Genomic DNA, 11,744 nt, shown 5'->3' with positions numbered 1-11,744 from the left:
GGCGGCGACGCCGTGAACCCAGTGCTCGGACCGGCGCCATGTGGCTAACGCTGGTGCTGTTGGCCGTGCTGCTGCTGGCCGTCGTCCACAAAGTTTACCAGGGGCTGTTCGCAAGCGGCTCCCCCAACCCCTTCTCCGAGGACGTCAAACGACCACCCGCGCCCCTGGTGACCGATAAAGATGTCCGGAAGAAGGTTCTCAAACAAGGTCAGCGGAAGGGACCGTGGGGTCCGAAGCTGCGCCAGGACATCCTCCGTGTTTGCGTTCCCTTTCTGGCAAGGCGAGCCGCTGCCGTACCTGGGTCTTAGTTTTCTCTTTGTAAAGTGCTGGGAAGGCTGCCTGCAGGTGGAGGCTCTCCGCTTTAGTGTCCCCCGCCCACGAGAGCCTTTGCCTGGGCAGGCCGCGGAATAGTGGACCCGTGGGCGCAGGCACCTTCCTCGGGTGCCAAGGCCTTGGCAAAGCCAGGGCCAGAGGAAATTTCAGGATTTTCATTGAAAGCTAATCAGCTTTTTTGTTCCGCTTCTGTAAATGTGCGTGCTGCATGCAATAGCTCACTGCAGAGCTCTTTTGCACCTTGTTCTTCTTGCCTTTTGCTCAATAAATGTTACTGTTTGTACCCTTAGCCGCTCTGGCTTTCTGTAATAGTTCGTATCTGTTGGCACACCTGTGACAACTCCCGGCCTTACCAGTGTTGCTACATAGCAACTCGTGCTGTTGGTAAGGGTTTAAGCTCAAACTGACCAAATAGCTTGTGTAAAAATTCTGGTATATAAGCAATGTTGTAAGTGAGCCCACTGCCCAGATATTCAGAGCACTAGCTTCAGTTCTCCTTTCTCCTTTCTCTCCGAGTTACTGCTTGGTGTTTAGTTGGACTGGTTTGGGATTTTTCTACAATAATGTGATCGTGGCTACATTAACAAGATGCTATAGACAAGAAGAGATTATTTATCCTTCCACATTTGCTCAGGGGCATGGGATTGCTGCACAGAAATCTCTTCCAACCTGTGTAGGAAATTCCATTTCGCCCATTATGTGATTTGCCTGGCTATGCATGGTTCCAACTCATGTGGTTGAACCCTGGTTCTGAAACTTTGGGAGAGACTCAGCAGGGTCCCTCAGGCTCAGAACTCTCTTCTGTCAACCAGAGTACCTCCACTATCAGCTTTAAAACATATTTTTGATTACTTCTAGGGTTGAAAGAAAGTCCTGCTTTAAGAAAAAATTGGATCCCTTGTTTGATCTCTATAGAGTCCCTCTCACTTTAAAATTTTAGAGTGTATGACACGTCTTTGCTACATAGTTCTAAGTGGAAAGACTATTATATTATTCTGAACTGAGATCAGAGTTTTAGCTAATTTACTGCATAACGTTAGCAAATCATTCCTAAAAATGAGATGACTAGTTTAACCTTTTTCAGACCACGTTATGATCTATTAGTGCATCACAGAATCAAGTTAGTGGGTTGCAACTAGCATTTTCAGTGCAGTAGAAGAGAGAATGTCAGAGTGTGCCATACATAATTCTAATTCTGATAAGTATTGTGAAACTTGTTTCAAGTGTTTTTATTATATACTTAAATATGTTCTGGGTTATGATATAAAATGTATTTCTCATTATAGATCTTTCTAAAAATGTTTGAAAAGTTAAAAATTTACTAAGTTCTCTTGCAGCTTGAAAAATTCCAAATTCCAGTTCTTCGGGAGTGATCTTTAAAGAACAGACCTTGTGTTGGAAGTGCCCATATGGCACCTCATACTGTCCAGTTTTGTCTTGTTTAGGTGCTGCCTCCCTCAGCCCTGCCTCCAGACATTCCTGCTGTGAGAGGGTGGTGCTGCGATATCTCAGAGTAGCAGCCTTTGAGCAGCTCAAGCCTCTGCTTCAGGATCTTAAAGAACCGTACCACCAGGCTGCTCCACTGGTGCCTGCAGTCTCCACATTTTCCAAAGATAACTGGCTTGTGAATGGACAGTTCCATGATGCAGCAGCTTGCCTCATGACATTCCGGCCCCCTCCTCCTTGTTTCCTTACTTCCCTAGCTCTGTGTCTGCATTTAGAATTCTCAGCCTGTATTGTTGTCAGCTTTCTGTTTTTGTTCCTATAATAATTTACTGATTCCTACTGTCTTCTAAAGTAGGAAAAATGACTAGCAGCTTTGGTTAAATCAGTTTAGATCACACCAAATCATTTTGTTTAATCTGCCTGGCTGGTCCTGAGCATTTCTCCAGTAAAATGTTTGAGATATTCTAGTAACGAGCTCTGTGCTCTAGAGTTTTCTGGCATTGTACAAGCTAGAGAAGTTTTCCTTGGTTTCCATATCTTTGCTCTTTCTCTGCCCCTACCTGAGAAGCACACCCTCCATCTCTTCCCTCTGCTGCAGCTTTCTCAGCCAGCCGAGTGCCGGAGAAGCTGGATGTGGTGGTGATTGGCAGTGGTTTTGGGGGCCTGGCTGCAGCTGCAATTCTGGCCAAAGTCGGCAAGCGAGTTCTGGTTCTGGAACAACATACCAAGGCGGGAGGCTGTTGTCATACCTTTGGGAAAAATGGTCTTGAATTTGACACAGGTAAGGTTTATGTGGAGAGGGGTTGGGAGCATGGCTCTATCTTCAGGAGGCTTGGAATAGCCGTTGTGGGAGGATACTGGGCATTTCTGTTGTTTTGGAGGCCCTGTCTTCTTTCTGGGCACCTCTTTCCTTGTCTGACAGCCATATTCACTGGGAACTGAACTGGGCAGGGCTTTGGTGGTTTCTGCTCTAACTCCTCCCTACAACAAGAGTGGGTAGCTTTCTTTGGGTATAGATTTAGCCATGCAGGACAACAGAGCTCTCTCACCTTGCTTTCTTGTCCACCTTTCCAGGGCTCAATCCCCTTATCCCTAAGACACCTTGTTTGTCTGCTTCCCAACAGGAATTCATTATATTGGGCACATGCACGAAGGAAGCTTTGGCCGTTTTATCATGGACCAGATCACTGAAGGGCAGCTGGACTGGGCTGGCTTGTCCTCTCCCTTTGATATCATGGTACTAGAAGAGCCCAGTGGCCGAAAGGAGTTCCCTATGTATAGTGGAGAGAAAGCCTACATTCAGAGTCTCAAGGAGAAGTTTCCCCGGGAAGAAGCTGCCATTGACAAGTATATAAAGCTGGTTAAGGTAACATAGACATGCTTAGGATCCCCTGTTTATTCCTGACAAGGTTGGCCTTCTCATCAGCAGAGCCACTGGTGAGGGAGGCAGGAAGAGAGGAAGAGTCATGTCTATCCTGAAATCAGCCTCCACCCTAGTTGGTCTCTGTGCCTCTAGAGCCTGGCCTCAGCAGCTGTCACTGTCACTCTGGCCTCTAAGGGGCACCATGCTCTCCTCCCTGACCAGGCTGTCTTCTGTGTGGTCGGATCACCGCTCTTTCTTTAATTCATCTGACACCAGATTGGGATTTTTCAAAAAGAATTTGGGCAGGCAACTGAAAGCAAAAAGACTCATATGAATGTAGAATGGGAAAAATTCACCAAGTACCGATTTTTAAAAATCCAAATTCAGCCAATTTCAGCCACGGGTAAGTGTGGCTGAGCCCTCTGCTGGTGTAGGCTATTGGAATGGTGATTCTGTCTCAGCAGTTCTAGAGATAAAACCTGTTTCTCTGCTCATTGTCTTCCTCAGTTAGTATCCAGGGGATCCAGTTATGCCATCTTATTGAAGATCCTCCCGTTGCCTGTGATTTATTTTCTCAACAAGTGTGGGCTGCTCACACATTTCTCCCCGTTCCTTCGTGCATCCACTCAGAGCCTGGCTGAGGCTTTGCGGCAGCTACCAGCTTCCCCAGAGCTCCAGGCAGTGCTCAGCTACATCTTCCCCACATACGGTGTGTACTGGCCTTGGGTGGCTCCTGGAAGAGGAGGTGCTGCCCTCCTGGCTTAGTCTTTATTCCCAAATGTGCTTGGCTGACTGAAATGAAGCAATATAAACCCCAAGCCCTCTGGAGCTTATGAATGAGAAGTCTGCCCACCTACTTGCTGCACTCTCTGGTAAAAATGCCCTTCATCCACACCCTGGATGATTTTTCCTTTCAGTCAGCATTGTCCTCCCTGGTCTTGGCAGCATGGCAGTTTGCAGGGAGAATATTCCTACTGGCCCCAGGATCTGTAATGAACCCCATATTTGCATGGAAACTGGCCCTCTGCCTGCCCTGAGCCCATATTTTCTGAGAGGAATCCACATTCCTTTCTGAGTGGTGCTGCTATTGCTCTTGCTTCTTCTCTCCTTCCTTCTGTAGGCGTGCCCCCCAGCAACACCACCTTTTCCATGCATGCTCTGCTGGTTGCCCACTACATGAATGGGGCCTTTTATCCCCGAGGGGGTTCCAGTGAAATTGCCTTTCACACCATTCCTGTGATTGAGCGGGCTGGAGGTGCTGTCTTGACAAGGGCCACTGTGCAGAGTGTGTTGCTGGACTCAGCTGGAAAAGCCTGTGGTGAGTCCTGCATCATGCTTCATGGGTCCTGTGCCGGAGCGGGAAAGTCCTGGGATGCAGAGAAAAGAAAGCACTAAAAGCAGAAAGTGTAGAAGAATTGACTTTCTTATTGGGGATAAAGGCTGGAATCTGCCCAAGCAGTGGGGGGAGAGCGATTGGTCTGGAGGTAAAGAGCATGCAGGAAGGATAAAGGGTTTCATGGTTTCCAGAGAACACTATTTAATCTTTTACTCGGTAGATAAGAATAGTTATCTAGTAATCCATGACCTCTTTGAGTGTAGGGGCTGTGTCTTTTTAATCTTTATGTCTAGATTTTAGCATGTAATAGAGGTTCAATAAATGTTTGTTCAGTGATTGATGGAATGAATAAATAACCTAGGCACTCCCTAGGGCAGAGTGGAGGCCAGCAGGATATCATGCCTCAACCTATAAATGGCAGAGTGGGGCCTAGAATCTGATTATCTTGGCACCCAGGTCTTTGCTGTTACCTGCACGGAGAATTAAAATCCCGTTGTAGAAGAACTATATGAGGAGACGGTCTATGCAAGGAAGAACTCTGGTAAACAGGCCATCTATGACTCATGGGTGCTTCAGAAGCATCAGGGAAGGGGACAGAGAGGCTGGAAGAAAATAGGGCTGGTATGACGGTGAATTCACCAGATAAATCTTTTAAGGAGAAGGTGGTGAGTGGGTAGCCCAGTGCACCCTCCCCCTGCCAAAAAGCTATCAGTGATCTCTGAGAACATGTTTATAGAAGAGAGTAGGAAGCTTCTGGTGGTAAGAGAGAGGTGGCTGTCAGTAGTGTGAGATTTTCTCTCATGTTCATGAGCAAATTCTCCTTCCAGCCTAAAGGGGTCTGTGAAGCAAGGTGGATTTATCAGTTCAATTAAATTCAGTTCAGAATATATTTATTTGTATTTTTATGTGGTAAGCAATAAAAGATGTAAATAAAGAGATAAGTCCTAATCTCTAACTCAAGAAGTTTCCAGTCTCATGGGGAAAGTCACGGCAATATAATGAGTGCCACAAAGAGGCACATACTAAAACTGGAGTTGAAATAAAGGATGGTGGAACAGGGAAGGCCTCAGAGGGAAGGCAGAGGTGCTTGAGCCAGGTCATAAAAGGTCTGAAGCTAGCCATCCAGAGGTTGGGGGAGGTTATTCCAGGCAGGGGAACAGAGGTATGAAAGAGCTGAGTATTTTTAGGCATCTGAAAATAATAGATTGAACAATCAGAAAGTAACCTTTTAGTCAAAAATGATTGACAACCAGCTGTTTCATACGGTTGTACCTAAGAGTTTAGCGAGTGGTCAGAGTTGAGATGGACACGTAGCAGGGACCAAATCATGGAAGGCTGATAGAAGACTTTGGAGTTTATCTTGTAGAGCTTGAGGTGTCATTGGAGGGTTTTAAAGAGAATATATCAGAAATAGAATTATGGCAGCAGTGAAGGGCCTGCGATTCCAGTGGAAGGGCTTCTGCTCTTGAGCTTTGTTGAGGTTAGTGTGAAGGCTCTTGGGTTTGGCTAAAGGTAGCCCACACCGGATGGAGAGAGAGCTAGGGAAGGTGAGTGCAGAGCAATTGTGGGACACGCTCAGAGTGCTTGAGGATGTTTAACTGACTTTGCAGTTTCCCTGGAGCCTGCCTGCCTAGCCCTAAGTGGCGCGGATGCTCAGATCTGAAAAAACAAAGCATAGGCTGGGAGAGACCTATGCGCAACATGGGCCTTTTTCTCCTGGAGTGTACAGAACCTCAGCCAAGCTCTTGTGCTTGCAGGTGTCAGTGTGAAGAAGGGCCAAGAGCAGATGAACATCTACTGCCCCATCGTGATTTCTGATGCAGGACTGTTCAATACCTACCAGTACTTATTGCCAGAGAATGCCCGCTGTCTGCCAGGTAAAAGACCGGGGCAGGGCTAAATAGACTGACCGACAGACTTTGCCTTTGGTGCTTTCTACCTCTCTCTCTGCCAGGACCTCTGATCCCTGAGGACTGTCCTGTGACAGGTCCCAGGGTCCCACCCAGGCCTGCTTCTCTCCAGGCAGCCATGTTACCTGTTCAGCTTGCCCTTCTTCACTGTATGGTTACTGTTTTCACTGCTCTTATGTAGCTCAGCCCTGAAAACAGGCTAATGGCACCAGCCCCCACCTGGCTGAAGGACCGAGTGCCCCTTTGGGTGTGGAGTTGGGTGCTGCCCCAGAGGAATCCCAGCTTGAGAACTTTTCAGGGATGATGCTTTACCAAGACTCCAGTGCTGGGGTCCTTTGTGTCCAGCACTTTTGGGGGTAGAGATTTTCATAGTTCTGCCTCTCAGAGATGGGAACCAGATATCTGCTGGCCTTTGGGAATGGGAGCACCTTTGTTAAATCTCACTGCTGAGCCGTGAGGAGGTGACTGGAGATGGTTTGGAGAGGAAATTTTTTGAGTGGGAAAGACTGGTCTGACAATATCAGCAAGGGAAGATAAGGCTGGCATGGAGAGGAAGGGCTTGGTATAATTGTGCCTTGTTTGGGACCCAAGATTATATTCTGCCGGTTATATGGTTCTTGGGTCTCTTCTAGTTGGGGAAAGGGAAAGCAGGAGCTCAGAGAAGGTAGTTGCTGTTCTAAGGGGCCTCTGAAGACCTAGGGGTTTCATTCCTGGGCTCCTGGTTCTCTCCATGCTCACCACACCCCACCCAGAGAGGGTGTTGCCAGCAGCGTGACTACTGCTGGATGCTGAACCCAGGTGATAAAAGTGCTTCTGTGGCTCCAGGGCAGTCCACTGCTCCTGGCTATGGCTGTGGAAACTCAGTTCCCCTTTCATCCTCGGTGTGCTCCCACAGCTGGTGTCTGTAAATGGCCTGTTTGCCCACTGTAAGCGTTATAACGCCCCCTTTTGCTCTTGAAAATGGCCTGTTTGGGAAGTTAGATTCTATGGTCACACTACCCATACCGCTTATTTCTTTGCAGCCTCTGGGGTTAGCCATCGTCTTTCAGGAAAGTCTCTTTTCCAGCAGACAGGTAGCCTATCTATCCGATTCCTTGTAGCATCCCCAGCGCCTAGCAGAGGGTTCAGCACATTTTGGGACCCCAACAAGTAGTTGCTAAATGAATCAAGCATAGTAGTGCTAGAGATGGTTCTGGGAATGGAACAAAGGTTAAGAATTAATGCGAGCAATTTCTGGAAAACTGGTCCGGAGTGATTTGTTGAGAGGTGAGGAAGCCCAGCTGTTTAGGTCCGGGGGACATCAGATGGCTGTTGTCTTCCACCACAGTGCTGTTCTTCCCTCCTCTCCAGCTGAATCCTGAAATGCCAAATGTCCACAATGCTGTTCGCATTTGTTTATCTGCATTGCTTACCACAGGAATTATGTATATTCATTCATTAGGTGGCTTATATTAAAGTTAATACTGAAGTCAAGGCTTATAACAAACTACTGTTCACATCTGGTCTTCACAGCATGGAGGCAGGTTGGCCTGAGACTGTCCTGCAGGTGTCGTGGGTCCACCCAGGGAGGCTGGGTGCCAGCTGCTTCTAAAGGTGCTTAGAGTGGGAGTGGAAGTGGAAGAGTAAGAGTCTGGGCTTGCGTCCTTTATAGGCAGAAGACAGGAGAGTAGGCCCCTGCCAAGTCATGTTGAAATAACATAAAATGGCCAGGGCACTAGGCTGACAGCTGAGGATAGGCTGCCAATACCATGAACAGGCAGTGGTGATCTCTGGCACAGTGAGCAGCCCTCACCAGCTCTCTCTGGCAGGTGTGAAGCAGCAGTTGAAGATGGTACGGCCCAGCCTGAGCATGGTGTCTGTCTTCATTTGCCTACGAGGTACCAGGAAGGACTTGGGGCTGCCGTCTAACAACTACTATGTTTATTTTGACACAGACCTGGACAAAGCGTAAGACATTTGTGTGTATGTGGCGGGGAGAGAGTGTCAGTGTGGGCTACAGCCCACAGGGCCTCTGCTTCCTCCCTGGACACTGGGCAATCAGGATATAGAATGGAAGGAAGTGGGCAAGGATTTACTCCCGGAAGGGCTTTTTCACACCTAGGCTGTGCCTCAGCTTCATCTCTGGGGCCTAGGGGTATGAGGTGGGAGGAAGACAGGTGTACCTGGAGATGAATTGTCCTTGGGGTGGTGGTGGTGGCTGTGAGGACGGAGGCCTCAGGCCTGGCAGTCACACTTGTTTCACTCCCAGGTTAGAACTTCTCTACGCCCAGGGAAAAGGCTGCAGCACACATACCTTTTTTCTTCATTAGTTCCCCATCAGCCAAGGACCCTACTTGGGAGGACCGATTCCCAGGTGGGGCTTAAAGTCCTGTGGGGAGGGTGTTGGGGTGGGAAGTGACTGGGCAGCAGTGACCCAGGCTCTGCATCCCTAGACCGGTCCACCATGGTCGTGTTGATGCCGTCCTTTTATGAGTGGTTTGAGGAGTGGCAGGAGGAGCCAAAGGGAAAGCGAAGCAGTGACTATGAGACCCTCAAAACCTCTTTTGCTGAAGCCTGTTTGTTGGTTATCATGAAGCTGTTCCCACAGCTAGAAGGAAAGGTAGGTAGACCATGTGGTTGTGGTGACAGACTTCTTGGTACCATTTCTCCCTTTTCTTTGGGGCAGGAGAATAAAACCCTGAGATAACTGAGCCCCAGAGAAGGCAGAGAGCCCACACAGGCATCAGCTCATTCAAGGAGAACAGAAGAGGAAAAGATGAGGGTCTCACAAAGTCTCAGTCCCACCCTATGGCTGCCTTTTTTCCTCCTTAGGTGGAGAGTGTGACTGGAGGATCCCCGCTGACCAATCAGTTCTATCTGGCTGCTCCCCGGGGTGCCTGTTATGGGGCTAATCATGACCTGGGCCGCCTGCATCCTCATGTGATGGCCTCCCTCAGGGCCCAAAGCCCCATTCCCAACCTCTACCTGACAGGTATACTGCCCTGTTTTGCCATGACCTGAGACCCTAGACCTCCCCATCAGCCATAGTCTTCAGTTCATATCCTCGGGTTCTGCTGTCCCCTGCAGCCTCCCACACCCTTAGCTGGGCTGCCTTGGCAGGTTGTGGATCCTGGGCCTGATCTGAAGCCATCTCAGGGTGGCCCTAGCATGGAGGGATAAACATGAGAGCCCTTGCCTTGCCCTCTTCCCCACTTGGGGGGCTGCTCACGGGCCTCTGCTCTTACCTCCTAGGCCAGGATATCTCCACCTGTGGGTTGATAGGGGCCCTGCAAGGGGCTCTGCTGTGCAGCAGTGCTGTCCTGAAGCGGAACTTGTACTTAGACCTTAAGAAGCTTCATTCAAGGATCCGGGCACAGAAGAAGAAGAATTAATTCGGTCAGGAATGAGTCAGAGGAATTCAGCCAGTGCTACGACAAAGCCCCTGACTTAGCCATCATGTCTTTCAGCTTTAGTTTCTGCTCACATATAGCACTCTCATTTGTTTTTGATTTCTGCATGGAGGTCTGACACACATCTAATATAGATCACAGTTCTTTAACTGAAGCTCTTCCATCTGGGGCAAGGGATGATCTTTCATACCTTATATAACATGCTAGCCTTTCTAAAAGGCCCAGTGTGGGCTACTGATTTGGATAGCCTTAATGTCTAATCAAGCAGTGCTCTACGTCCCATGCTCATACTTCCTAACTCTGAACAATCAAACCGAATATTCTTTTGGTCAGAACTCTTGAAAGTGTTGGTCATCCACTCGTAGTGCTGTCCTGCAGTTGTACACTGTTGAGGAAAAAGGGTGCTAATGAGATTAAACGGTGCAAAACATGGGTGTGGTGCTGATTGTATCTGTATAGGTTCAAAGGTCTCCAGATCCTGTTTCTGCTGGTTCCAGTGGCTCTTGCAGAAGGTGGAGAAATGCTTGTGAAAGGTTCAATGTGGTGGTGGGGGCTGGGATAATTACAAGATATAGTAGTTAGCATAGTATATGTTAGAATATCTAGTTCATATGCAGACAGGCCCTGGGTTGGCCTTCCTGACTGGGGAGACACTGGGTTCTCAAAATGGCAGTACAGAGATACCCTCATGGAGCTCAGTACCTGAGCCTCAAAGCTTATCTTTCAAAGATAAACAGCAAAGGGTGATATTAGTAGTCAGGTACAAGACTGGAAAAATGACTTCACTGGGGTTGAAGCAGGCTGCAAGAGCATTCCAGGCCAAGGGTAGAGCAGAGGACAGGTGCCAAGAGGTAACTGAATGAATAATAACAAAGGATCCTGCTACCTCCTAAACCTAGAACATGGGCTGCCCAGTGGGGAAGAGGAGTGGGGCTAGAAATCAGTCATGTCCACCACACAGCTACGGAATGTATAAAGCCTGGGAATGGCATTTCCAGTTTACTGGTACATAGATGGAGATTGGCTGGGAAGGTGAATGAAGGCTAAAGATTAAAAATAAAAAATAAAATGACCTTTCACTTATGTTAAGCCTTATTTCAGTCCATTTCAATGCAATTAACAAATGTAATGGTTTTATAGCTTTAATATTTGAAACATTTTGGTTTCTGTGCAACAATACAAAATTACATCAAGATGGTATTCACAGAAGCAGCTCAAGAAAACATTAGGTACTGAAAAATACTTACCAGACCAAATAAACTTTAAAAAAATTAATTATAGTTAAGTTACAAAAGGCTGAAAATACAAAACATTGCAAAACAGTGGCAGTCTACTAACTGGGTGAACAAAAAAGGAAACCATGTCAATAAGCAATCATTATTTAACACAGTAAACTTCTGAATTAAAGGAATATCTATCAGAGTATGAAGAGGCTGGCTTGGTTGGCAGCTTCAAATTTCACAGCTCAGACTCAACCCTTTACAGAGGAGTTTCTAAACGTGGATAGTTAGGAAATTCACGTAGCTTGTAGAACTAGCTCAGTTGTGATTCAGTCTTGACCAAGATACACAGTTAAAGTAAACCTGAAAATCTCTTCCCAGGATCCTTACATAAGAGAAGCCATGCCAAACCACCTTGCCAGCAAGTTTTCAGAAAACAGCTGATAGAACTACAAGGTCTGGTGTGTAACATGCTCTCTTCCCTGTTCAAATGATTCAGCACTTCAGAACATGTGCAAAGAGCATGCTACCTTTTATCACACATGCAGCATCATGTATCAAGTTACCCTGTAAAAACAAGGGGCAGGCTTCCTTTTTCTTTTCTTTATTTAAATGACAGGAACTGGAACAATGAGAATTTTAGAGGTTTAGAATTGCCAAGTATTTCATTAAAAGCCATCATGGGAAAAGAAATGCCAAAGTATATATAGCTAGTTGTCAGGTCTTTCCAAGTGGTCTTAGCCTTTT

The 11,744-nt window shown here is 47.3% G+C and overlaps 1 protein-coding gene across 1 annotated transcript; it reads left to right on the top strand.

Annotated features, from left to right (window-relative positions):
- The first annotated feature begins 5 nt into the window (after nt 1–5).
- RETSAT (retinol saturase) lies at nt 6–10,860 on the top strand. The gene is given in 12 exon segments (XM_039852504.1): nt 6–207; nt 2,378–2,560; nt 2,904–3,145; nt 3,650–3,851; nt 3,961–4,014; nt 4,263–4,460; nt 6,236–6,355; nt 8,197–8,346; nt 8,643–8,741; nt 8,821–8,987; nt 9,200–9,359; nt 9,620–10,860. Coding segments are annotated over 12 exon segments (1,884 nt in total). The 5' UTR covers nt 6–38; the 3' UTR covers nt 9,760–10,860.
- The last annotated feature ends 884 nt before the right edge of the window (nt 10,861–11,744 follow it).

This window comes from Pteropus medius, unplaced genomic scaffold (genome assembly GCF_902729225.1).
Source record: "Pteropus medius unplaced genomic scaffold, Ma_sr-lr_union100, whole genome shotgun sequence".
Taxonomy (NCBI): Eukaryota; Metazoa; Chordata; class Mammalia; order Chiroptera; family Pteropodidae; genus Pteropus; species Pteropus medius.
This window is presented reverse-complemented; position numbering and strand designations above follow the sequence as displayed.